Raw genomic sequence first — 22,455 nt, 5'->3', positions numbered from 1 at the left:
GTTTTATTGAGTGTTTAAACTGACAATCAAATACCTGCGCCTTCTGGCTGGACACCTTGCTTCCGCTAAGTAAGCTAGTACACTGATTGGTTAATACAGTAATAGCTGACACCTGGGAGCCCAATAACCCTCATTGTGGGCGGGATCTAATGAGGACTTAGGGCCAATCAGCGGCGGCGTTGTCTCTGCGGCTCCACGTCGGCACCAGCTGCGGGGCAAGATGGAGGCGCTGATTTTGGTAGGAGCTGGAGGGGCGGCCGAGATGCTGCGATGTCCAGAGGGGCCGGGAGTCGGGGTTCAGCCTGAGTGGGAGGGGGTAGAAAGGGGAGTTCCGGGTAATCCTCGGGGTCCGGCCGTTCTGCCGGTCCCTGGAATAAGCGTGTGGCCTAGTGAAGGAGCTAAAGCCTCGGTTTAGAGTAGGAAGCTCTGCCGTGGAGAGGGCAGAGTCAGTGGAAAGTTGAAGGGAGCACATGGAGTCCTTAGGACACATAGTATCATGAACGTACTGGATTGGGGTCCTTCAGATTCCCTCTGATTATGATCATTGTGGATGATATCCTGATTTGAGTTTCCGCAAAACTCCAAACTCGCCTCAAATTGTCAGAATAGAGTGCAGGTGTTTGTCATCACAGGCTCCTCCTGGTAGTTGTCACAGTGTGACTCTCCGTTGATAATTCCCTGTCATATTCCTTCAAAAAACACGATTTTCTTCTTCGGCTTCCTACTATGTAAATTTGGCATCATGAGGAATCAGTATTCCATCAGAGTTCTGGAATACCTGATAGAGTCAGCATGGATTGTGGAATATTTTTCCTTATTCTCGACTCCTTATTCTGTTCTCCTTTCTCTCTTCATTTAAACTTTGCGAATTTTTATTGTAGGATCTGGGTTGCCCACTATTCCTCTAGTTATATAAGAATTTTGGTGGCTAAAGGGCGCCTTTTCGCTCCCCTGTCCGTGTGATCCTTTTCTCTTGTTCAAAAAAATAAAATACTATTACCCTTTCTTTAGAACTGAACCAGAGCGTTTCTCTCAAAAATGCGCGCCCCCCCCCTTTTTCAATTTGGGGATTTTAACATATATATATGTGGGAGTAGGAGTTTTGCTCCCAGCTCCTTCCTTTTTTTTTTTTTTTTTGCTCCCTCCTTAATTGAGTTGAACTCTAGGCCTTTTTTTTTTCCTTCAGCTCTTCACATGTACACACCCAGATCCTCATCAGGTAAAAGAGAATAACAGGTTTCAATTCCCCTCTTTCAAAATGGCAAAGATAGGGATAATTCCTTCCCATCATATGGGTTGGTTAAGTCTAGGTAGAAAGCTTTTAAAATCTTATTAAAGACATTTTCTGTACCAAGCGGTTAACCAGTATTCTTTTTTTTTTTGCACATGAATATTTATAGCAGCTTTATCGCAATAGCTAAACAGTGGAAACAACTCAAATGTCCATCTCCTTCTGAATGGATAAACAAAATGTGGCATATCCATACAATGGAATACAATTTGGCAATAAAAAGAAATAAAGCTCTGATACACGCTGCGACATGGATAACCTTGAAAACATATGCTAAGTGAAAGAAGCCATTTACAAAAGACCACATAGTATATGATTTCATTTATATCAAATGTCTAGAATAGGCAAATGTGTAGAGCCAGAAAACAGATTAGTAATTGCCTAGTGCTGATGGGAGGAGAAGAGTGATGGGGAGTGATTGCTAGTGGGTATGGGGTTTCCTTGGGGTGATAAAAATGTTCTAAACTTAGATTATGGTGAGAGTTGCATAACTTTATGAATATACTAAATACAGTTGAATTGTACATTTTAAATGAGTAAATGGTATGTGAATTATATCTTTTTTTAATTTTTGAATTTAATTTGATTAATTTTTTTATACAGCAGGTGCTTATTAGTTATCTATTTCATACATATTAGTGTATATATGTCAATCCCAGTCTCCCAATTCATCCCACCACCCCCCACACCCCCCTCCCCCGCCATTAACCAGTATTCTTAACCAGTTAACAGACTGGGATAAATTCTAGGGAATTAGTTTCTTTGGAAGTTTAAGAAATTTTTAGACTGCCCCCTAGATCTGTTTAGAAGGGAGCCTGCCTAGAGGTAAAGGAGTGAGGGCGATATTACTTGAGGAGCCCTTTTAACAAGGGATTTGTGTGTAGTGCTGAACTGAGGGAGTTACATGTGAAAGTCTCTCACATTTTCTCTTACCTCAATTTTTGTCTCTGCTTCCTCAGCGAAGTCTGTTTCAACCTGCTTCTTCCTTATATCCATTTTAATCTATACCTAAGATGCTGCATTTACAGATCCTTGCTGACCTGATCAGGTACCTCTGAAGTTTGCTCTAGAAACCTTACTGATTCTTTGTCATGAGGAACCTGTTCGATGGGGTAAGGGGAAACGAAGGTTTAGGGCAAAGGGCTTCCTCAAGGAAGCACAATCAAGACTAGGATTAGTTTTCGACTCCTAAGCCTCCCAGACCAAGTGTCTCTCTGATGTTATCTCATCATGGGCTTTCCACGTCTTCAGTATGCCAAATTGTACTTTCAGCTATCAGTTATATAAAGCTTTTGTTGGGGACAAAGTACCAATAGGTATCATTTCTTGTGCTGGTCACCAGAGTTCTTAGGATATTAAATTAGTATTTTCCTTCCTCTGTGTCAGCCCTTCCCAACGTGTGTGTGTGTGTGTGTGTGTATATGTATGTGTGTGTGTGCTGTTTACTATTTTCAATATATTTTGGGCCCCCAATAAGAATTTATGTACCTTTCTCACCATTCCAGCCCTTCTCAACTGGAGTTCCTGGGGAGAATTAAGCCCTAATGCCCTAAGGCATCATTGTATGTAATGGATCAGCTTCTCTGTTTACACAGTGACACTAGTTTTGTACTATCCTTGGGAGAAGTGACAAAATAGTATTTAAATAATTTTCAGTATTCAGTGGTTCAGATGAGGAACCGTGGTTGAGAATCAGGTGGTATTTCCTAAATTTTTATTTCTCTTCTCACTACCCTCACCTACTGGCCCACGAAATTTCGCTCCATCTGGCTCACAATCACCCTTCCTTACTGTTCCTTTTTATCTCATCTGCTCTGTGTACTCAGCGGCATCCCCTAATTCCTAGGTCACCATCTTTGTTATGAAAAGTATAACGAATTCCCTGGATTTTACCTTAGCTCTCCGCTGAGCTAAAGAGTTTACTGTGCCTGGATAGTATTTAACAAAACACTCCTTAGAGTGGGCAGATACCTTCTAAAGTTCCTTTAGGCTTCCTCCTCTCACATTTCTGTTTCCTGGTTTGGCTGACCCTCTGGGGAAACCTGATCAAAGCATATTCTTGTCTCCTCACCTCTACAAGACCCATAGCCACAGGATGTTTAGAAGAAGGGAAGAGTAAGCTAGAGGGGGGCAAGAAGAACCATCATTTGAAATTTGATCTGATTATGGGAATTTCTAAATGCCAATAGGTTCCCTTCATTTAGGTACTTTACAGTGGGTGGCGTTTCTTTCTTGAATTAGGTAACCCAGCCCTACCTTTCAAGCAGATTTGTCTGATCTTTCTCGGGTCTCTTTTCATCTCCTTCCATTCCCAGTGCTTGATAATAATGCCCCCAGCCCGCATCTTTGGACTCAGCTTCCTCCTTTCCTGCTGTCTTCTGCTGGTACTCTCTTAGTTGTGAATAGAGAGGGATCTCTGCAGGTCACCATTCGCCATTAATAACCTATGGAATCTTAAAGATAATGACTTATCCCCTTCCTCCTTCCCCTCTTTACCCTTTTTTTCCTCAAAACTGAATTACTCTAGCAGTCTAGATCCTTACATCTTTCCTCATAGGTTTCATTTTTCCTAATCCTCTCTGGATTCACTTTCTGAGTGCTTTTCCAGTGCTTTTTGGACTAGACTTCTTAATTTTATTCTTACTCTCCCCTTAATAAATTTCTATCCTAAAACAATAACCAGATCCTGAATTCTAAGCCTCATTCAAAAATCAGGGCATCCAGAGTGCACGAGAGCATGTGTATGTGTGGAGGAAGAAACTGCAGAATACATCAGTGACTCTTAAAGGTTCATATGGCTCTGTGGCCTTTGCTTCCTGAATCATCTTAATGGGGCTTTTGTTAAATTCTTTTGGCACTAACAGTAAAGGTACTTGGCCTAAATGCCCCCTCCCCCTGCTCTGGGCAAAGGTATCAATTACATTAAGCCCCCAAAGCACTCCCATCTCGTTCCTGGCAGTCCCCTGTGCCCCTCTCCCAGCTGCGTCCTTGCCGGTGCCTGGCCCGTCCATTTCGTTAGGAGAAGCAGTCTCCTCGTTCCTGCACTGTGGAGATATATTTCTCAGCTAGGGCGCGAGCAGTGCCAGCACTGCCCCCGGTGAGGTCCCTGGCAACCATAAAAATTTTTATTGTGATTATGTTGGTGTCGGGGTGTCCATCTGGGTTATTGCACACCTAGTTTAATTGATTGAAGTTTAATTTATTGACACTTCAAATTAAATGATCAGAATAAACTGTGCTGTTACTCTGGCCGGCTTGTTTTAATGGTTGATTGCTGGAAGCAGACCTCGGCTTGAACTAAAACCCCTAAAGAGCAATTGACGCTGCTTCTAACTCTCCCCATGTCCGGCCCTCCAAGAAGACCTCGTTATAGATTTCCGACGTATTTATATGTATTTTTTCCCTCTCCTTCACAGTGGTGGGAAAGAGTTGGTCCCTGGCAAGGTATAAATTATATCAGAGGTCTGGGGGAGCTGTCACACAGTCAAAAGAGGAGGAGGGGGCCTCCATGTGAAGAAAGCCAGACCCTTGAGAAGCCAGGTCTTCCCTGGGAGGCAGAGGATGAATGCAATTATCCAGATATTTGAGGGAGCCTAGTGGCAGATTTAGGGTCTTTTTCAGCTAGATACTTGCTACTGTTTTGTTTTTTTTTTTTTGTATTACGCGGGCCTCTCACCGCTGTGGCCTCTCCCGTTGCGGAGCACAGGCTCTGGACACGCAGGCTCAGTGGCCATGGCTCACGGGCCCAGCCGCTCCGCGGCATGTGGGATCCTCCCGGACCGAGGCACGAACCCGTGTCCCCTGCATTGGCAGGCGGACTCTCAACCACTGCGCCACCAGGGAAGCCCTACTGTTTTTTACTTTAGTCCATCACTGTGACTTGGTTAGAGTCAGGTTACTGACAAGAAAACCGGTTATGGAAAGGGGAGCTAGAGAAGCAAATAAAGGATGGAATGGGTAAAGAATTAGTGCCTACCTACCCACTTCTGCTAGAGTAATTAGGAAGATGGAAGGCAGAGTGCCCATGGGCATCTGATGAAGCTGGATGAGGAGGTTGGGTCCATGCACATTATAAGAGATCCGTACTGGCAAGGGCCCTCTCACATTCTGCCTCAGCTGATTCTGCACAGAATAGGCTTTTCCTCAGATCAGATTATTAGAGGAGTTCTCCTGTCCTTAGATTCCCTGGCCTGTGTCACCTCTTCCGGTGTTTGACTACCCTCACCTCTTCAGGAAGTCTTTCCTGTTGTGTAACCTAAGTCTTACATGCTGCAGATGAAGCCTACATCTCCTGTTTTGGCTTTTTAATATTCCCACTATTAAGGCAGATATCCCGATCCACAGCCAGTTGGCCTGGACAGCCCTGTCCACCAATTTTCTCCAACTCCTTTTCTACTATTTGTGTAGTTTTTAGAGGGAGGCTGAAACTAGGGGAGAGGAAAGCAGTTCTGTCTCGGGGGTTGGTTTGGGGGAGCAAGTAGACTGAAAGATGAACACAGAGGCTGTCAATTCAGTCTTTCAGAGACTACCTTTTTGTTTTCAGAAGCAGATGGAGGGTGGGGTGGGGAGTAAATTATGATACCGATCATGAGCAAGGACTCATCAGAAATAGATCTAGCCCCATTTGATTTTTCCCTTTGCTGCATGATATTTAAATGAGAGCTCTTGGATTATCAAACTGGGCAGGCAGGAAGTTCTAATGTTGCTCTCAGGCCTCAGGTGTGGAGTACTGTGATTTCTGCTTGTTCAGTTCATGTCTTCCCAGCAGTGCTCCTCGCTTTGTCCCCTCATTTCTGTAATTCTCTCATTTCCAGAATAGTTGAAGAATTAGGGACTGTGTGACCCCCTGGGCAAAAAATTCTCTAGCAGACAAGCTTTTGGAATTTTAAGAAAGGACCTGAGACTTTGCATTCCTGCTTGGGGCCTGGTTATCTTTGTCCTGCCTGTCCCACGGCTGCGAAATTTAATACTGAAAGCTGGAGGGGTGTGGTGCTGACCTTAGCTCCCCCTGCTGGCTGTGTTAGTTTTCTCAATCATTTATTAATTTATGAAGGCCACACACATACTTCTTGAAGTCATTATTTGGTGCCTGGCAGAGGACAGGGGGTGATTTACAAAAGTATCACTCATTTCCCCCTTTTTTCCTCCCCTCCCTGCACTGTGTTTTTGTCTTCAGAGAGAATCTCATTTAATTCTAAACCTAGGTCTATGAACTCCTTGAAATCATAAAAATTTGTGAATGTGTATTTTTTCTGGTAACAAGGTCCATAGATTTCGTCAGCTTATCAAAGGGGGTCTGCTGTAACTCAGAAAAGTTATTAACTGATCTAGCTCAGGCCTCTCATTTCACTGATGAGAAAGCTGAGTCCCAGAGAAAGGTGGAACTTGAGTTAATGGCTGATGCAGACTATAACAAAGGAGTTTAGAGACATTTTTTCCTGTAGTGGCAGACTTCTGGTGACCATGCTTTCATGGTTTGTATCTGTGTCAGATAGGAAGATTCTTTCTAGGTGGCTCTTCCTGCCAACAGTTCTTCCTTCCTAAGACTTGTGTTCAGTTTCCTCTTAACCAATATTTGGTCTGAGGTCAGATGGGTAATGTTCTGTGGTACCTGTGGCTCCTATTCTTTCCTGAGCTGTGCTTCCTGAATCTCAGCAAACCCCTGGGTAGTATGTGAAAACTGTCCTCTGGCAAAACCTTTGCCTAATTCTTCTTTTCTTTTCATCTGAAGTCCCCAGGCTTGTGGCTGGCAAATTGGAGCCCTCAATCCCAGAGGAGCTTTTCATTTTAAAGAAATTGGCACGGAATCAGGGAGCAAAATACCTACTTAGCCATGTGGGGCTGGGAGTGGTGTCTAGAAATTTCTCTTGGTTTTGGTTTTGTCTTGGTTTTACTTTGTAAATCGGGTTGAGGGAAGAGCATCTTGTTTCTAGTTGATGGAGACCCATTGCCAAGCCAGGGTACTACTTTTTGGCATGGCCATAAAGATTTCTTTACAAGTGGGGAATGAACTTTCTAGGAATCTCAACCAGATTCTTACTTGTGTCCTTTCAGCTTTGTGGATAGCATCCTCTAAATCCACAAAGACTTCTTGGCTCCCTCCCTCCTCCTCCTCCATCCCCCACAAAGGATCAAATAAAATAATTAATCATAGGCCTCAAATATCCTGTCTACCTGCTCCAAACACTACCCTAGTCCTCTTCTGGTGGCGTATCATGATCTTACCCCAGAGTGTCCTCTTACTATATACATTGTGGATAGACTTAATTCAGTGCTTCTTCAGGGCCCATCTCTCCTAGATTGACTTACAAGACACACAAATAGAGAGCTTTTCTCCAGAGTTGCCTTTTTAATGTTTTTGCTAATGACTATAATCCTGAGGAAGCTGCAGGTCATCCGAAGGCCCACAGGGGGCAGCACGAGGAATGACTCTTCCCTTCTAGTCCTCTGTGTGCTGGGGTAGGGGATGCTGGGAGATGTTGATGTTTTTCACCAGGCTTCAGAAGCCCGTGATTGAGATAAGACTTGTTTGCAGCAGGCTCGTTGCTCATTCGGTGTTGTTTCAGCTCTCCTGAGGAGTCCAGTCTAGTTTTCTTGATAATAAAAATGGACATGAAAATCTATCCGAGCCACCCACCGTCCCAAACACCAGTCTGCCTGCACATCATTTCCAGGCACCATTAGCATTTGAGGTGAAGTTCTGTTATACACTCAGGCTGTGGCTCTCTGAAAGTCAGTGCATCACAGAACTTTGTCTCGAAAGCTTTCTAGCAGCTACCCATTTGGGAATGGGAGGGAAGAATAGACCTTTTAAATCCTTTGAACATGGTCCTAAGCTTGTAGTGTCTTTCTCAATAATCAGCGTTTAATGTGTTACAAGGTCAAGCCTAGTCCATTGTCCAGGAAGCCCATTTCTCAAGAGCTGGGAGTTATTTATAAACGTGCCCTTTGTGAAAAACTTAAAATGAAATTACATTATCAGTAATGGCTTCTGGGCCCTTTAAACTGGCTGGTTATGATATGAGAGGAACTCCAGGCCCTCCCCACTCCTGAGAGGTAAAGGTCCCAGGCTGAAGTGGAACCAGCTGCAGTCAGGAGGTGGCAGGAGAAGTAAAGGAGAAGCTGCCAGTTCTGGCTGTAGCAGAGTGGAGAATTAAAGCAGCATTTAAGCTCTTGCCTAAGTTCTCAGCTGTATTTAGTGTGGTCATTTCTTTGGAAGTTTGAAATGACCAGCCTTTTCTCTAGTGCCATCTTACCCTTTTCATACTTACGGTCCCTTCTGGTCTTCTCGTTGCCTGCCTTTGCCTGTATTTTATCCTTCCCAGGAAGATCCAGGTTTCTATTTTGGGGGTTTCCTTGATTGCGTCTTCTAGGAAGCCAGTGAAAAGAGCCAGGAGCAGGACCTAGGAATCTGTCTCTCTCTTTGCTGGCTGTTTTAGGCACTCTCTCACCCTGTTGGCCACAGAGGACTGTCTGACTGTCCTAGTTGGCTGGTGGCCATAAGGTTTTTTTTTTTTTTTTTTTTAAATTTTTTGGCTGTGTTGGGTCTTCATTGCTGTGCGCGGGCTTTCTCTAGTTGCAGTGAGCAGGGGCTACTCTTCGTTGCAGTACGCGTGCTTCTCATTGCGGTGGCTTCTCTTGTTGCAGAGCATGGGCTCTGGGCGCATGGGCTTCAGCAGTTGTGGCACACGGGCTCAGTAGTTGTGGCTCGCGGGCTCTGGAGCACAGGCTCAGTAGTTGTGGCGCACAGGCTTAGTTGCTCCGTGGCATGTGGGATCTTCCTGGACCAGGGCTCGAACCCATGTCCCCTGCATTGGCAGGTGGATTCTTAACCACTGCACCACCAGGGAAGTCCTGCCGTAAGGGTTTTTCTTTGCTTTGGGATCCCATCCTTTCTAGAGATGCCAGACTTTGTGGCTGCAGGCACGAGTTACCTGCGCCAGATCAATGCCCGGCTTCAACCATTGGGAAGCTCTCTAAGGTTGCTGTGAATGCGGATAGCGAAACAGAGCCAAAGATTTCCAGGGAAAATGTTGTGGGAAAAATGATTTCTTCTAAATTTCCTTCCTTATGGACTGCTTTTCCTCTGTTAAGAAAATTCATTCCCATGACTGTCTCCCTGTTGGTGAATCGAGGATCCAAGTTGCTATAGAACTGAGCTTGCTTTATGGGAAGATCTTTCTGTGGGGAATTAGGAGTTAGGAAAGCTGCTTTATCTGTGACTTTTTAGATGAGACTCTAGAGGACGTCCTTCTGCTAGACAGAGTCCCTTAGTTTGAGAGAGTGTTCCATAGAGTAATATGTGTAGCATGGGCAGCTTTAAGGAATGTCTGTCAGAGGAGGATGACTTGGTAGTAATATCACCCAAAATGGCCACACCAAAAAATCTACCTGTACGTGGATGTCTAATTATAAGAGAATCCCCTAGATGCTTACTGCATCAATAAATTTCTACTTTACTCTCAAACTTCATTTATTCTCATAATCATTCAATAAATATTGAGAGTTTAGTATATGTCAGGCATTGTTCTGGACACTTGTAATAAATCAGTGAAAGAAACAAAAATTTCTGTCCTCAAGAATCCAAGTGGGGAAAGCTTACCTTCTTTATCACCCTGTTCTCAAAAGACTGGGTTCCCTTTACTCTCATTCTTAACTCCTTGAGCTAAGGTTGGTTCTTTGCACGGAACCATAAACCTCCTGGAGCCTTATGGGATAGTTTACCTTTGTAGAGGCTGCAGATCCTTGGCAGTGAATCTTTCCTGATCACCTTTGGGTCTTCGTTAAACATACGCTCGGAGAATATGTTTGGCCCTGTGAAGGCTGTGGGTTTCCTAAGTAGGGCCAGGAAACGGAGGTAGCAAAGCAACACTCTTGTCTCAAAGCACGGGAGAAGGATATCCACGGTAAGTAACGCTGATGAGAAAGTCAAGGAATGTGAGCCTGCAGACACCTTCCGTACACATCCCACGGGCTCCCTTCCCTTCCTCTTCTTCCTTTCCTGTTAGCTGGTTCCCTGGAAGTTGCCGGAGTGAAGGAGCTTTTGCAAAGTGATATGCTTTGAGTTTTAGTGTAACTGTTAAGGCTGAGACTCTGATTTCTTTTTCTTTTCTTTTTCTTTTTTTTGTGGCTATGCCACACAGCATGCAGAGTCTTAGTTCCCCGACCAAGGATCAAACCCGTGCCCCCTGCAGTGGAGGCACGGAGTCTTAACCACTGGACCGCCAGGGAAGCCCCTGATTTCTTTATGGAGCCAGTTTCCTCAAAGGTTGCTTTTTGGTTGTGAAAGAACACTCCACCCCTGCTCCTTGTCTCCAGGCTCCAGAGTGTTTCTTAGACGGAGCCTCTTCTTACTGCTTCTTAACTACCACAAATTCAGATTGCTTTTTGTCTTGGCAAGTTACGTGGTGGTCGTCAGGGTATAGTAGAGGAGTTGAGCTCCTAGGGGAAGTCTTGGAAGATGGATGTCTCTCTGGGCTGCATTCAGAACTGGTGTGTCTGTGTGTGAGTGTGTGCGTGCACGCGTGCTTGTTTCCATCTGCTCAGTGTGTGGGTGGTTTAGGTAGGGAAGGCTTTCTTTATACCTCTGCATTGCTACTGCATCGGGACTGCAGGAACTTCCAAGTACACTAGGGCAGTCAATGCTATTTTCAAAAAGCCTCGTGCAGTGCCTATTAATTAATCTGGTTACATTCCACATTCCATACCCACCTGTGCCTGGGAGACCAGGGAGGGAGAGTAATTTGGAAAATAACTGTAGCATAATATTTGGAAATAACAAATATTAAGCCCTCTGTGAGTCTGGCTCATAGAAATTGTTTCTCTGGTGCTGCTTTGGGTCCTTTGTTGAAATGTCTCCTCCCTCAATTCAGTTCATTTACCACTTGGTCATTCTCAGTGGGAAATGTCAAACTCTAACCAGGTTGGGATAGGGGACCTACAGAGGCACCTCTGTATCCCCTTGCAGCCCCAGTGGGGCCAGGGGAAGGTATCTGGTTTGCTAATGGTGGCAAGAGCCTTCAGGACTGAAGGTATGTTCATATCTCTTCAGGAACCCTCCCTGTATACTGTCAAAGCCATCCTGATTCTGGACAATGACGGAGATCGACTTTTTGCCAAGGTGAGATTCCCTTTCAGATTAGTTTAGGAGCAAAGACAGACTTCTTCTGAGCTTTGGATCTTGGGACTGGCCCTATTAACTCATATTCACCCACACATAATTTTGAGAATTCTTCCATCTACCTCTGACTACTCCAGATAAAACCTAAACTGCTCCTGTCTCTTAGTTGCCCTGCTTCCCTACTTGCCATCCTTAGACTTTGTCATCAACATCAGAACAGAAAAAAACTTTGGAACCTTGGTTTCTGAACAAAGCAGTGTCTAGATGTGAGAAGCAGCCTGCCCATGCCCATCACTCCTGTCCCTTTCTCTTCTACCTCATCATCCTGCCTGGGTTTTTCCAGGGAATTCTCTTGCAGCTCCAGGGTTCCAGTCCTAGGTCTCCAGTCACCACCAAGCTTGTTACCTGCTGAGTTCCCCAGTGGGATGTTCCTAACTTTGGATCTATTGAAAGAGAGGAGAAAGGACACCCGTCTCCTCTCCCTCCGTATTCTCCCCCTCCTGGAGAAATTTTTTCTGTCCCTGGTGGATTAACTCCGGGCGAGCATAGCATAAATCAATCAGCAGGTAGAGATTAGTTCAGAATTCACCAGCTGTTCCTCCCTGTAATTGGATGTAACTATGCAGGACACCTTTTGAAACAGTTATCCAGTTACTAAATGCCAGGCCTGTTATAGGTCTTCAGCTGACTGCAGCGGATTAGCCCCTAAAGAGCAGAGCGATTTAGCAGCCTGCATCTCCACCCCCTTGCCAGGGAGAGCTTGCGAGTGGGCTCCACAGTGTGTTAGCTTGCCTCCCACTTCTTCCAGTTTACTGGAAAGGAAGCTAAGATACAGGAGATCAGAGAGCACAGGCAGGGCTTGCCCTTCTTTAGAGGAGGTTTTTGCAGCCCTTCCCCATTCCTCAGCTCCGCACAGTGAGGGCCTGGTGCCTTTTGTGTTCTCTAGCAGTGCTCCCTGACCTGGGGTGGCGCCTGGGAATGGCCTCAGGGTTGCTGCCCTAGAATGTAGATGGGGCAGAGCCTCATCACAGGGCTTCCAGGCCTCTTGCCCTTACGGTCTGAGAACCGTGAGGCGGGGTGGCTTGTAGCATGGTCCTTAAAAACCTTGTTTTGTATCCGATTACTTGCGGCCCATTCCCTGCCTCTGTAGTTCTCCCTTCTTCGTGTCAGTATTTCTCCCTCACCCCACGCCTTGAAGGAGAGAAATCCAAGATCCAGGGCAAAACAGTCGCTAGTCATTCTGGGCTCCCAGCTCTAATGACCCAACCCATCTCCTTTCCCTCTGACCAGTACTATGACGACACCTACCCCAGTGTCAAGGAGCAAAAGGCCTTTGAGAAGAACATTTTCAACAAGACCCACCGGACTGACAGTAGGTCATCTTCCTTTCACTACTCCCTGCAGTGGGAGAGCCACAGCGGGAAGGGGGCGGCGGCGGGCGGCGGAGGAAGGGCGAAATGACTCTGCCTCTTCCTTCTCTTTCTTCCTCCTCCCCTCATGTAATAAACTCTTCAGCAATGTAATGGGGAGGTGAGCGTACCCCACGCGGGAATACCGCGCTAGAAGGCTGGCTGTTAGCTGCCTGTCTAGCCCCCGGATTTATGGGCCTCACTTGACAAGTTTAACTGCAGCTCTGCTTGTTGTACCGCGTCCATTAGGGCAGGGAAATGGAAGTCTGTAAAGGTGACCGCTCTGCGTTTCCACCTCCGAAGGATTGACTAGTATCCTGTCTCGTACACAACGAGGGAAATAAGGCTACTGGTGGCTGGGGGGCAGGAGCAGTTAGAGGAGAAGATACTTAGACTCCCCCAAGTGTACACTTGCCGCCCTCTGCTACCACCCAAAAAGAAAAAGCAGGTCCGCTTCAGTCTTTGGGGGTCATTAAGACCTGCCTCACCTCAGCCCCACACAGCTGGATACCTGGAATTCATGGTAACTCCCTCTTTCCTACTTCTTTGCCTCAGGCCACCCACCGTTTCCACCTTTGTCCCCCCCACAGGTGAAATTGCCCTCTTGGAAGGCCTGACAGTGGTATACAAAAGCAGCATCGATCTCTATTTCTATGTGATCGGCAGCTCCTATGAAAATGAGGTGAGAATCCCCACCCCTCTTTGCTGTCTCTGCTCTCCCTTCCTGAACCTCCGGCAGGACCTCCTGACTGGTTCTGGGCCCTAGGACTGCCGCGTCCCTGTGTCCCTCTGGCGTCGACTGGCTAACGCAGTTGTCGGAGATCCCTGTCAGCCTCACAGACACGGCTGAGCACCTGAATCAACCTAGAGTGGAAGCTTTCCCAGATTCCTGTGTCCATGTAGGACACACCGTCTGTGTTTTGATCCGTACTAACGTATAATGTCAATGGCCTTCCCCGGATGGTGTTTTTGAGATGGATTTCTGAGGTGTGGTCAGGGTTCAGGGGATGCTTGCTCCCGCTGTGAAGGGTCCACACCTGACTGAGTTTGGGTCAGTTAGGCAACATTTGGGTCACGTCAAAGCCATACGTTCTGAGTGGCTCTCTGAAGACTGTGGGTGTAGTCCTAACCTGCTTCCTAAACTCAGGAAAAGCTATTTACCTCAGGTCACAACTTCTAGGAGAGCAGATAGGTAAAAATAAGCCCCTACTTAATTTGAGGCAAAAGTCAAAGTTGGAGAGAACCAACTTTTCCTGAGTTCTTATTGCTGTAAGTGCTTTGTAGAATACATTGTTATTTAACCTTACAGCACTTCTATGAGTTTTGGGCATTAGTGCCCCTGTTTTATAGGTGAGGAAACTAAACCTTGAGGAACCATATGAAATTACTTACATTTGACCACTGTTGGACTACAAAAGTGGCAGTTTCATGTGGTTCAAACTGACAACTTTCCCAGGGTCACACATCTAGATATGGCTCGGCTGGGATTTAAGCCCAGATCTGCCTGACTCCAAAGTCCATTCTCTTTTGACAGCAGTCTGACCTCAGCTATTGCTTGGTTAATGATTTTTCTACCGAAGACATAGGGTAACACACATACGGTTGGTAAAGACATGAAGAAGACTGCGACAGGAAAGTTCTGTTTGAACAGTCTGGTCAAAGAGAGACCTAAAATTATGGAGTCATGAAGCAGAATTTATTTCTGTGGGAAGCCACGGGTCGTCTTCCTGTTTTACTCTCACTTCCACCTTATGCTGTTGGTCGTTTGTGAAGGCCTGTGTCTTTTGATGCTTAATGAGTTAGAGGGCTTTGTTTTCAGGTAGCAGCTTTCAGGGCCTTAAACCTTATCCTCCTGCTTCTTCTGTCTCCAAACAGCTGATGCTCATGGCTGTTCTGAATTGCCTCTTCGACTCACTGAGCCAGATGCTGAGGTGAGCAGGCCATTCTTGACATCTGTTTGCGAGAGACAGTCACTGTTCTTCAGGTCCAGGGATTTGTGGGGGATGAGCAGAGGCTCTGGGGAGTTGATTTACCTTGAGAAGTCGGGCTTATTATTTCAGAGTAATTTGCACTGATGGGGAGGACTGGATGGGAGAGTGTGTTACTCCTGTGGAATAGTTCTCCTGAGAAAAGGGACTGGGAGGGAGCAGAATCTTTGCCTCTGTGTCTACTCTCGCATCCCCCAGTGGCTCTGTCAGAGTTCCAAGCACGCTCAAGGTGCCTTCCCGGGCTTCATTCTTTACATTCGAGGTAGAGAAAGGGCAAGCATTGGGAAATGTCCCAGATGCAACACCAGCACCCTGGGAACGGAGGCAGCACTCACAGTTTTTCACGTCTGGCCCTTAGTTTTTCCTTCTAGAGAGCAGGAAGAATGTGCCTTTTACCGTCTCCTCCCCATCCACCTCCCCTCCAGCCCTCTGTTCCCCATGCAGGTGGGCAATAGAAGAGAGACGAGATACTTTTCCTGAAAACATCCAGGGCTCCCAAGTGAACCCAGTACAGACAGCCATCCGGACAGAGCAGAACAGCAGGCACTCTCAGCCCCACAGAATCAGCAGGGTGAATGGCTCAGATTTCCTCAGGAAGGGGATGATTTATTTCTTAGCCAGGTGATGGAATAGACTTCATTTCAGTGATCTAGTGAAAGAGTCAAACTGACGGATGTGACTGGCCATATGCACCAACCACCAGATCTGAGGCTGGTGGAGGCCGGGCCCTGGCAGTTCCCAGCCCCCTAGCTGGGCTTCTTTTCAAGGCCTGAGCAGAGCTGGGGGAGCTGGTGGTAGGAGCAGAGAGAAGCTTGGAAGGCTTATCAGAGCTTGAGTGCAAACAGAGTTTGCACTCAGCCCCTCCTCACCTCCCGCCACCTCTAGATTGAGTTTTAGCTCTGTGTGTTCCCTCTTTTCCACCCACTGATGTCAGTGTTCATGAGCAATGTTGTGAGCAGCATCCTGGCAGGTAGGAAAGAAACAATAGCTCTGGAAATCAGCCCTTGAATAGTCAGAAGTTGACTGTATGTATATTTTGAATCTCTTTCCTGGCATCCCTGATCGTTACTCAGCAAATAAGAGTAGGAAGGGGGGCCTTCCCTGGGGGCGCAGTGGTTGAGAGTCCGCCTGCCGTTGCAGGGGACACGGGTTCATGCCCCGGTCCGGGAAGATCCCACATGCCGCGGAGCGGCTGGGCCCGTGAGCCGTGGCCGTTGAGCCTGCGTGTCCGGAGCCTGTGCTCCGCAACGGGAGAGGCCACAACAGTGAGAGGCCCGCATACCGCAAAAAAAAAAAAAAAAAGAGTAGGAAGGGAGTTAGAATGGGTTAGTCAGAAGGTGCTTATTTACTTCTTTGTGTGGTTCGTGGAGACACATCTTGGTCTAGTTTAGGATCCCTTTCACACTCAGGCTGGGTTTTCTCTTCTCTCGGGGACTCAGGAAAAACGTAGAAAAGCGAGCTCTGCTGGAGAACATGGAGGGGCTCTTCCTGGCTGTGGATGAAATCGTAGACGGAGGGTGAGTGCTCTGACCTCCCTGGACCTCCCTGGATCTGGGATGAGGGGTGGGGCCACTGCCCCTGTCCGAAGGCAAGTGGGCCGAGTGACCAGTTTCCCCACACTAAGTTGGTTCTTCAGGACAGAGTGAACAATGGTCTCTTCTTTGTCTTTTCAGGGTGATCCTGGAGAGCGATCCCCAGCAAGTGGTACACCGGGTGGCGTTAAGGGTAAGCAGGACTGTCTCCCCCCTACATCCCCCATCTACTCACCCTCCAGGGCCAGACCTGCTAAATGATCTAAGGGTTGGGGCTTGTAGAATACATACTTGTGGAATACTGTCTCCTTCCCTTTCAAATTCTCATTGTCTCAAAGAAGGGAAGCAGGAGGAATATATTTCTGCCCCTCACCTGGTACCTAGCATCTCATACAGTCTGCACAGAGTGGACATTTAATACATACTTATTAAATCAAAGATGAAATAAAGGGAACTTCAATATTGATGGTTCTGAAACGATAAAGGAATTTGAGGTTGGCTTCTTCTTCCTGTGGGGATGAATCCCAATTACCTGAGGCAGAGGAATGTCTTCCTTGTCTTTTAAAGTCTTTTAGGACTGAGAACAGTACCTCTCCGTCAGGAAGTATTTATTTGCCAGAACCTCTGTCCTCTTTGGTGCTAGTGGTAGCAGAAAGAGGCCACTGAGTTAACCAGAGAAAGCTCCGAGTCAGCTGGGTGCAGAGAGAGCCTGCCAGCAAATTGTAGGGGTGCAGAGATGCCTGAGCAAAGCCAGTCTCTCCATTCACAGAATGTCTCGGCTCTGACCTCCACAGAGTGAAGGCTGACAGTGCCGGGTAATGGGAAATCTTCTCCCTTAACTGCCGTGGGCTCCATTTGCATAGTTTAATCTTCTCCTCTAACATATGTCTCTATGTGGCAAGAGAGAAGGTCCCCCCCCCCCCACCCCCCACCGCCTTCACCAACTCCCTCCTTCCCCTTCTCAGGCTGCTGTTGCAGCAGTTTATTTCTTCAAATTAACATGCTGTCGTTACCATCAGGCCTTGCGGGATCCATTAAACTACCCTGGGCTCCCCCTTATCCTCTCCCTAGTGATATTGATATTCGGGGAAGGTCTTCTCTGACTAGGGAATCTGGTCTCCCATCCCCAAGTTGAGGATCAGACAACCTGCTGATTACCTGGAATGGAATAAATCTTTTAAGAAGTCCTCCTGCCTTAAAACAGAAGATGGATGAAATGACCCTTTTTTGCTCAACAGTCCCTCTGGCCAAGTAAAACTGTGGCTGTACTAACTAGTCCCTAGGAGGGACTGAGAAGGTTAGGGCATGTGCCCTTTGCTTCAGTTTAAAGGACCACCTCTGGGCTTCCCTGGTGGTACAGTGGTTGAGAGTCCGCCTGCCGATGCAGGGGACACGGGTTCGTGCCCCGGTCCGGGAAGATCCCGCATGCCGCGGAGCGGCTGGGCCCGTGAGCCATGGCCGCTGAGCCTGCGCGTCTGGAGCCTGTGCTCTGCAATGGGAGAGGCCACAACAGTGAGAGGCCTGCGTACCGCAAAAAATACATAAATAAATAAAATGACATTAAAGGACCACCTCTTCCTTCTCCATTGTCCCACCTCAGTCAGGTCTTACTCCAGCTTTCTTCCACGCTGAATGCTTGTCTCTCTGTGCCATAGGGAGAAGATGTCCCCCTTACGGAGCAGACCGTGTCTCAGGTATGACTTTCTTCCTTTGTCCTCTCCAGATGGACTGGGTCACTAAAGAGGCTAGCGTGGTATTCCACGCCAACCCACCAAGCCTGAATTCAGGAGACTAGAGACTGAAGACATACCTTCTTGGGCTCCCTCCTAGTCCGGAAAACTGGGGCTCATATAGCCACCGCTCCCTACCCCACTCGAACTCCTATCCGTTTCCTATGAGCAGTAGGCTGTCAGCCTTGCTCTGTACCCTTCAAACCCTCCCTGCCTGATGCCTCATTCAGTGATTTATTCCCCAGCAGAGGCTTGCCTTAAGCAGACGATCTGTGTGCGTGCACACACACACACTCTCTGTCTTTCTCTTATTATTCAAATGAGGGCTAAGCTGGAAGTGCACATTCTAGAATATGCAGGTTTTGCAGATCGATCTTGCTACTTTGCAGAGATTGTCTACCTGATGCGGAGTGGGGCCAGGGAGGGATTCTGTTTTCTACCCACTTGGAATTCTTACCAAGAGGTCCATCTGGATGTGGTAAAAGTCTCCCCCTACCACCCCACTTCAGCATATGTCCGGTAACCCCCAGTTTTTTTTCTTTCCTCCCAGGTATACCTCTTCTCTCTTCATCCCCCCAGTGGACTTGAATTTTTTTGGAATTTCCCAAACTGATAGTCCTCTAGGGCCTTAGAGAGCTTCTTCCCATCCCTCTACCCTTGGGGATTTTCTATTTGCCAGTCTTCTAAGGACAGGGAAGGCAAGTGAGGGGAAGGAGAGCCCCGTCCCCCCACCCCCACCCCCCAGCAAGCCCCTCAATGCCACCCTTGTCCCTGCAGGTGCTGCAGTCAGCCAAAGAACAGATCAAGTGGTCACTCCTTCGGTGAAGACCCCACTGTTCCTGGCTCCTCACCCCCTCAAAAAATCCACATGTCTGCTGTGACTTCTCATCCAGCCCCCCAACTGATGCTCTCAGGGTCATCTCGGGGATAACAGGGATCCTTAAATCTCCATCCTGTCTGTGGTTGCCCCCTCGCAAACCCGTATACGCTTCCCGTTCCTTCTCACTCCTTTTTGCAGTCCTGGGAGTAAAGCTCTCAGCAGATTTGGACACAGGGCAGGGGGAGCACCCTCTTCCTTGCTTGACTGGATTATACTCCCATGCTCTCCTATCCCCCATATTTTCTCCTCCGCTTCTGTGCCCTTTGCTGCAGCTACACTTCAGATCAAAGCAGGAGAAGGAATGTGCTGAGTGTTTTCCTCCCTTTGCTTTTACCCGGCCTTCATCCCAACAGTCCATATGTCCAGCAAGGGGGGAGAGAGAGAATTCTTTTCTATAGAAGGAGTGCGGGTGGGGAGAGGCAGATGAAGTCTCAGCCACAGCCCCGCTTGCTGGACTCGGTATTTTCTCCCATTCCTTCTTACTGCCCAGGCCCCCAGCCTTGGAAAAAAGATTGGGAACAGCTCATAGTCAGGGGACAGAGTGGAAGGAGCAGTGATTAAATTTTATTGGACAGGGCTTATAAAATTCTGTATTTCAGACACAGCTGCATTTTTTACCCTGATCCTGGCTTATAGCTTCAAAACTGCTATGGTCTGTGAGTGTTCGGTGTGGGAGTGTCTGTCTCTCAGTTTGATACCGTAACTTTCCACCTTCACTACCCGTGCGAGCTCTGCCTGGCTTGCCCTGTCTGTGCTCTGGAGCAAAGCCAGTCCGTGATCTAAAACTCCATTCCAGTCTTGGGAAGAAGAGTTTCTGCTCAGAACTGGGGACAGGGTGGAATTTATGACTTGGGCCTCTGGGCTCTCGCAGTCCCCTTCTCTCTCCCACATGCACCTCACTCCTCTGCCTTGGGTCTGCGTTCTCTGCTGCTTAACCCTGTCCACTCTCTGCCTCAGCCTTACATCCAGGCAGTAGGTCTGGGCGCCTCCCTTCCCTAGGTCGCTGAGAGAGGTGCCTTTCTTCAGAAGACCTTTGGGATTTGGATTTCCCCAGGAAGACAGAGGATGGGACACCCACTGTTGGGTCATTTCTCCCCTTGACCCAAAACTTCCCACAAAAATGTCTCAGGAAACCTTCCTGAGACTTAGCGTCCTGCCCGCACCCACCAACTGCCGGTTCTCCAAGGGGGCGGGTAACTGGGCGGGTAACTGGGCATCCTGGACCTGGAGGGGCATTTTTGTGGAAGAGATGTGCGGAGTCAGCATGATAGCCACCTTCATATACTGCTCTGCGCAGAGAGGAATAAAACATTTCTTTTTCCAAACTGCCTTTGTGTGATGTTTCCATTCCTCTTCCTCTCTTCTCGGCAGCTGCTCCTATTCCTCTAAACAGCCCCCCCCACGCCCGCTCCCCCTCTTGTAATATTCCTTCCCTCCCACCTCAGAGAATCCCCAGCATTCTGCCCCCCCGCCCCCCATCCCTAATTTACGGGGCTCTTTGCCTCCTTGGCATCTCCCCGGCCACTCGCCTGGAAATCGGCGCCAGGGGTGGGGTAGGGATGGTATTTTCTCAGTGGGAGTCCCAGGGAACTGAGTGCTACCCCACCACCCCCGAAGCCAGCTGCCTGCGCCCGCCTCAGCCATTAGTAACCTGGAGACGCGCACCTGCGTGGGGGCCGCCTGCAGCCCCGGCGCCCTCCCTGCACCTCCCTCTCCCGCTCCGAAATGGCGCTGAGCGGGTTATTTATCGGAGCCAGTGGTGCTCCAGAAGGTCAGGACAGTGGTGTAAATAACCTCTCCTCGCCATTTCCCCGTCCTTCCAGAGCCTGCTCCCCTCCCCCTCCTCCACCTTTCTTCGCACAAATGAATGTGGCTGGGCTGGCGCGGAGCCTGGCCCTGCATCTTAATGGGGCGGTGAGCTCACAAGATGGATTTAGCTGGGGGTTTTATGGTTGCCGCGGCGACAGGAGAATGCTTTGGTTTTCTTTACCCCTTCCCCTGCAGGATTTGAAGCAGAGGGGGAGCGTGGGGAGCCCTTCTCTGCACTGCAGTCTGAAGGGTCTCTGTCACCTCTACTGCTTGTGAGGTAGGCCTGTTAATTCTGGGGTTAGGCAAGAGGGACTGCATTAGGACCTTAGATAGGAAAGGATGAGGGAAGAAAGGCAACCAGAGGGGGAAGGCTCTCCAGCGTCAAGGCATGAAACCTACAGTTGTCCAGTCTCGCCTGCTGTTTGAGAACCTAGCAATTCAGTTCAGCAACTGTGGGGCAACTGGGCCCAGGGTCACCCTCAGCAGATAGAAAAAGAAAAATGCTTGGGTATAGCACCCTGCAGTGCTGCATTGAGAGTTAGGGTACAGGGGGCTGGATGAGGGCTAGGGATTTTTGTCTTTGCCTCCCTGAGGTGGGGGGAAAGCAGTGTTCAGTAATTAAGGTCGCTGTCCTAACCTTCCTACTCATCACCCAGCATTGGCCCTGCTGGGGGGTGGGCCGTGTCAGTTTGAGAGGTGAGGGCTGCTGATCAGTGACGGGTGTGGAGAATGGTGTTCTATCCAGTTCTCAGACTTGGAATTCTCTGAGCTTGTTTCCCCAGCCTGGCCTGGTTTGAACTTTTCCTGCCTTCTCCGTTTCCCACTAGGAATGGAACTCTAGTTCCCCGGCCTACCCAGTCCTCTGGCCAACAATTTCCTTTCAGGACTGTGAGCAAAACCATTCCCAGCCCTGACTGAAGCAGAGACTGGGGAGTAGGGTCGGACTGTCTCCCTCCTTTGGTCTCTTTCTGTCTGATTCTGGGCCTCTGTCTCTGTTTGTGAGCCTTTCCCTCTTCCCCAGGGGATCCTGGGAACCCCTCCTCCCCCATCCCCGTCCCTCCCCTTTGGCTGGGAAAGTGACTACAGCCTGAATAGTGCCAGACACCTGCCTGCCAGATGTGGCGATTTCCCATTCTTCTCTCCCTCCTCCCCAAACGTCTATCCTCTCCCCACCCCACTGAGCAGAGGGAGCCCCCTCAACAGAGTGATTTAGTGCTGCAGCCCCTCTTCCTCAGTACCCCTCTCCAGTTCCTCTCCGTCCCCCTGGTGCCCATGCCCCCCTCCTCCCACCCCGGGGTGCTGGCTTGTGTAAGCCCCAGCTCCTGGACTGGAGAATGAATGGGTGGGGCAGAGGTGACTGGCCTCTGTTTCACCCATGGGAGAGTATATCAGCAGGGCTGAGGACAGTGGCAGCCAGAGCTCATGTCATTCCCACTGGTGGGGCAGGGAGCGGGTAGGCGAGGAGGAGGTGAGTGGAGAGGGAACTGGCTCTCCAGGACTATCTGCAGAGGAGAAGGAGGTCTGTGAGACCTTCCCAGGTAGGTGGGAGAGCTCGAATTGTTCGGCTGCCTGGTGGACATGGCATCTGTGTTCCTCTGGCTGGGTCTCCAGATCTTGTCTCTGGATCTGTGTCTCAGTATGACTCAGTAGATGCCCCTCGGCTCCTACCCTTCAGACTGACCCAAAACACACACTT

The 22,455-nt window shown here is 48.4% G+C and overlaps 1 protein-coding gene across 1 annotated transcript; it reads left to right on the top strand.

The window, feature by feature from the left end:
• Window positions 1-153: 153 nt before the first annotated feature.
• COPZ1 (COPI coat complex subunit zeta 1) lies at window positions 154-20,275 on the top strand. The gene is made up of 9 exons (XM_033866546.2): window positions 154-238; window positions 11,343-11,411; window positions 12,702-12,783; window positions 13,411-13,502; window positions 14,696-14,751; window positions 16,248-16,325; window positions 16,482-16,533; window positions 17,996-18,034; window positions 18,848-20,275. Exons 1-9 carry the CDS (start codon window positions 221-223, stop codon window positions 18,893-18,895), a joined length of 534 nt encoding a protein of 177 aa, XP_033722437.1. The 5' UTR covers window positions 154-220; the 3' UTR covers window positions 18,896-20,275.
• Window positions 20,276-22,455: the final 2,180 nt, after the last annotated feature.

The sequence above is a fragment of the Tursiops truncatus genome, chromosome 11 (genome assembly GCF_011762595.2).
Source record: "Tursiops truncatus isolate mTurTru1 chromosome 11, mTurTru1.mat.Y, whole genome shotgun sequence".
NCBI lineage: Eukaryota > Metazoa > Chordata > Mammalia > Artiodactyla > Delphinidae > Tursiops > Tursiops truncatus.
The sequence above is the reverse complement of the archived record's forward strand: the minus strand, read 5'-3'. Positions and strand labels throughout refer to the sequence as shown.

Coding starts and splice junctions, on each gene's coding strand:
- COPZ1 (XM_033866546.2), top strand. Junction 12,784..13,410: donor CAAGACCCACCGGACTGACA/GTAGGTCATCTT, acceptor TCCCCCCCACAG/GTGAAATTGCCCTCTTGGAA. Junction 13,503..14,695: donor GCAGCTCCTATGAAAATGAG/GTGAGAATCCCC, acceptor GTCTCCAAACAG/CTGATGCTCATGGCTGTTCT.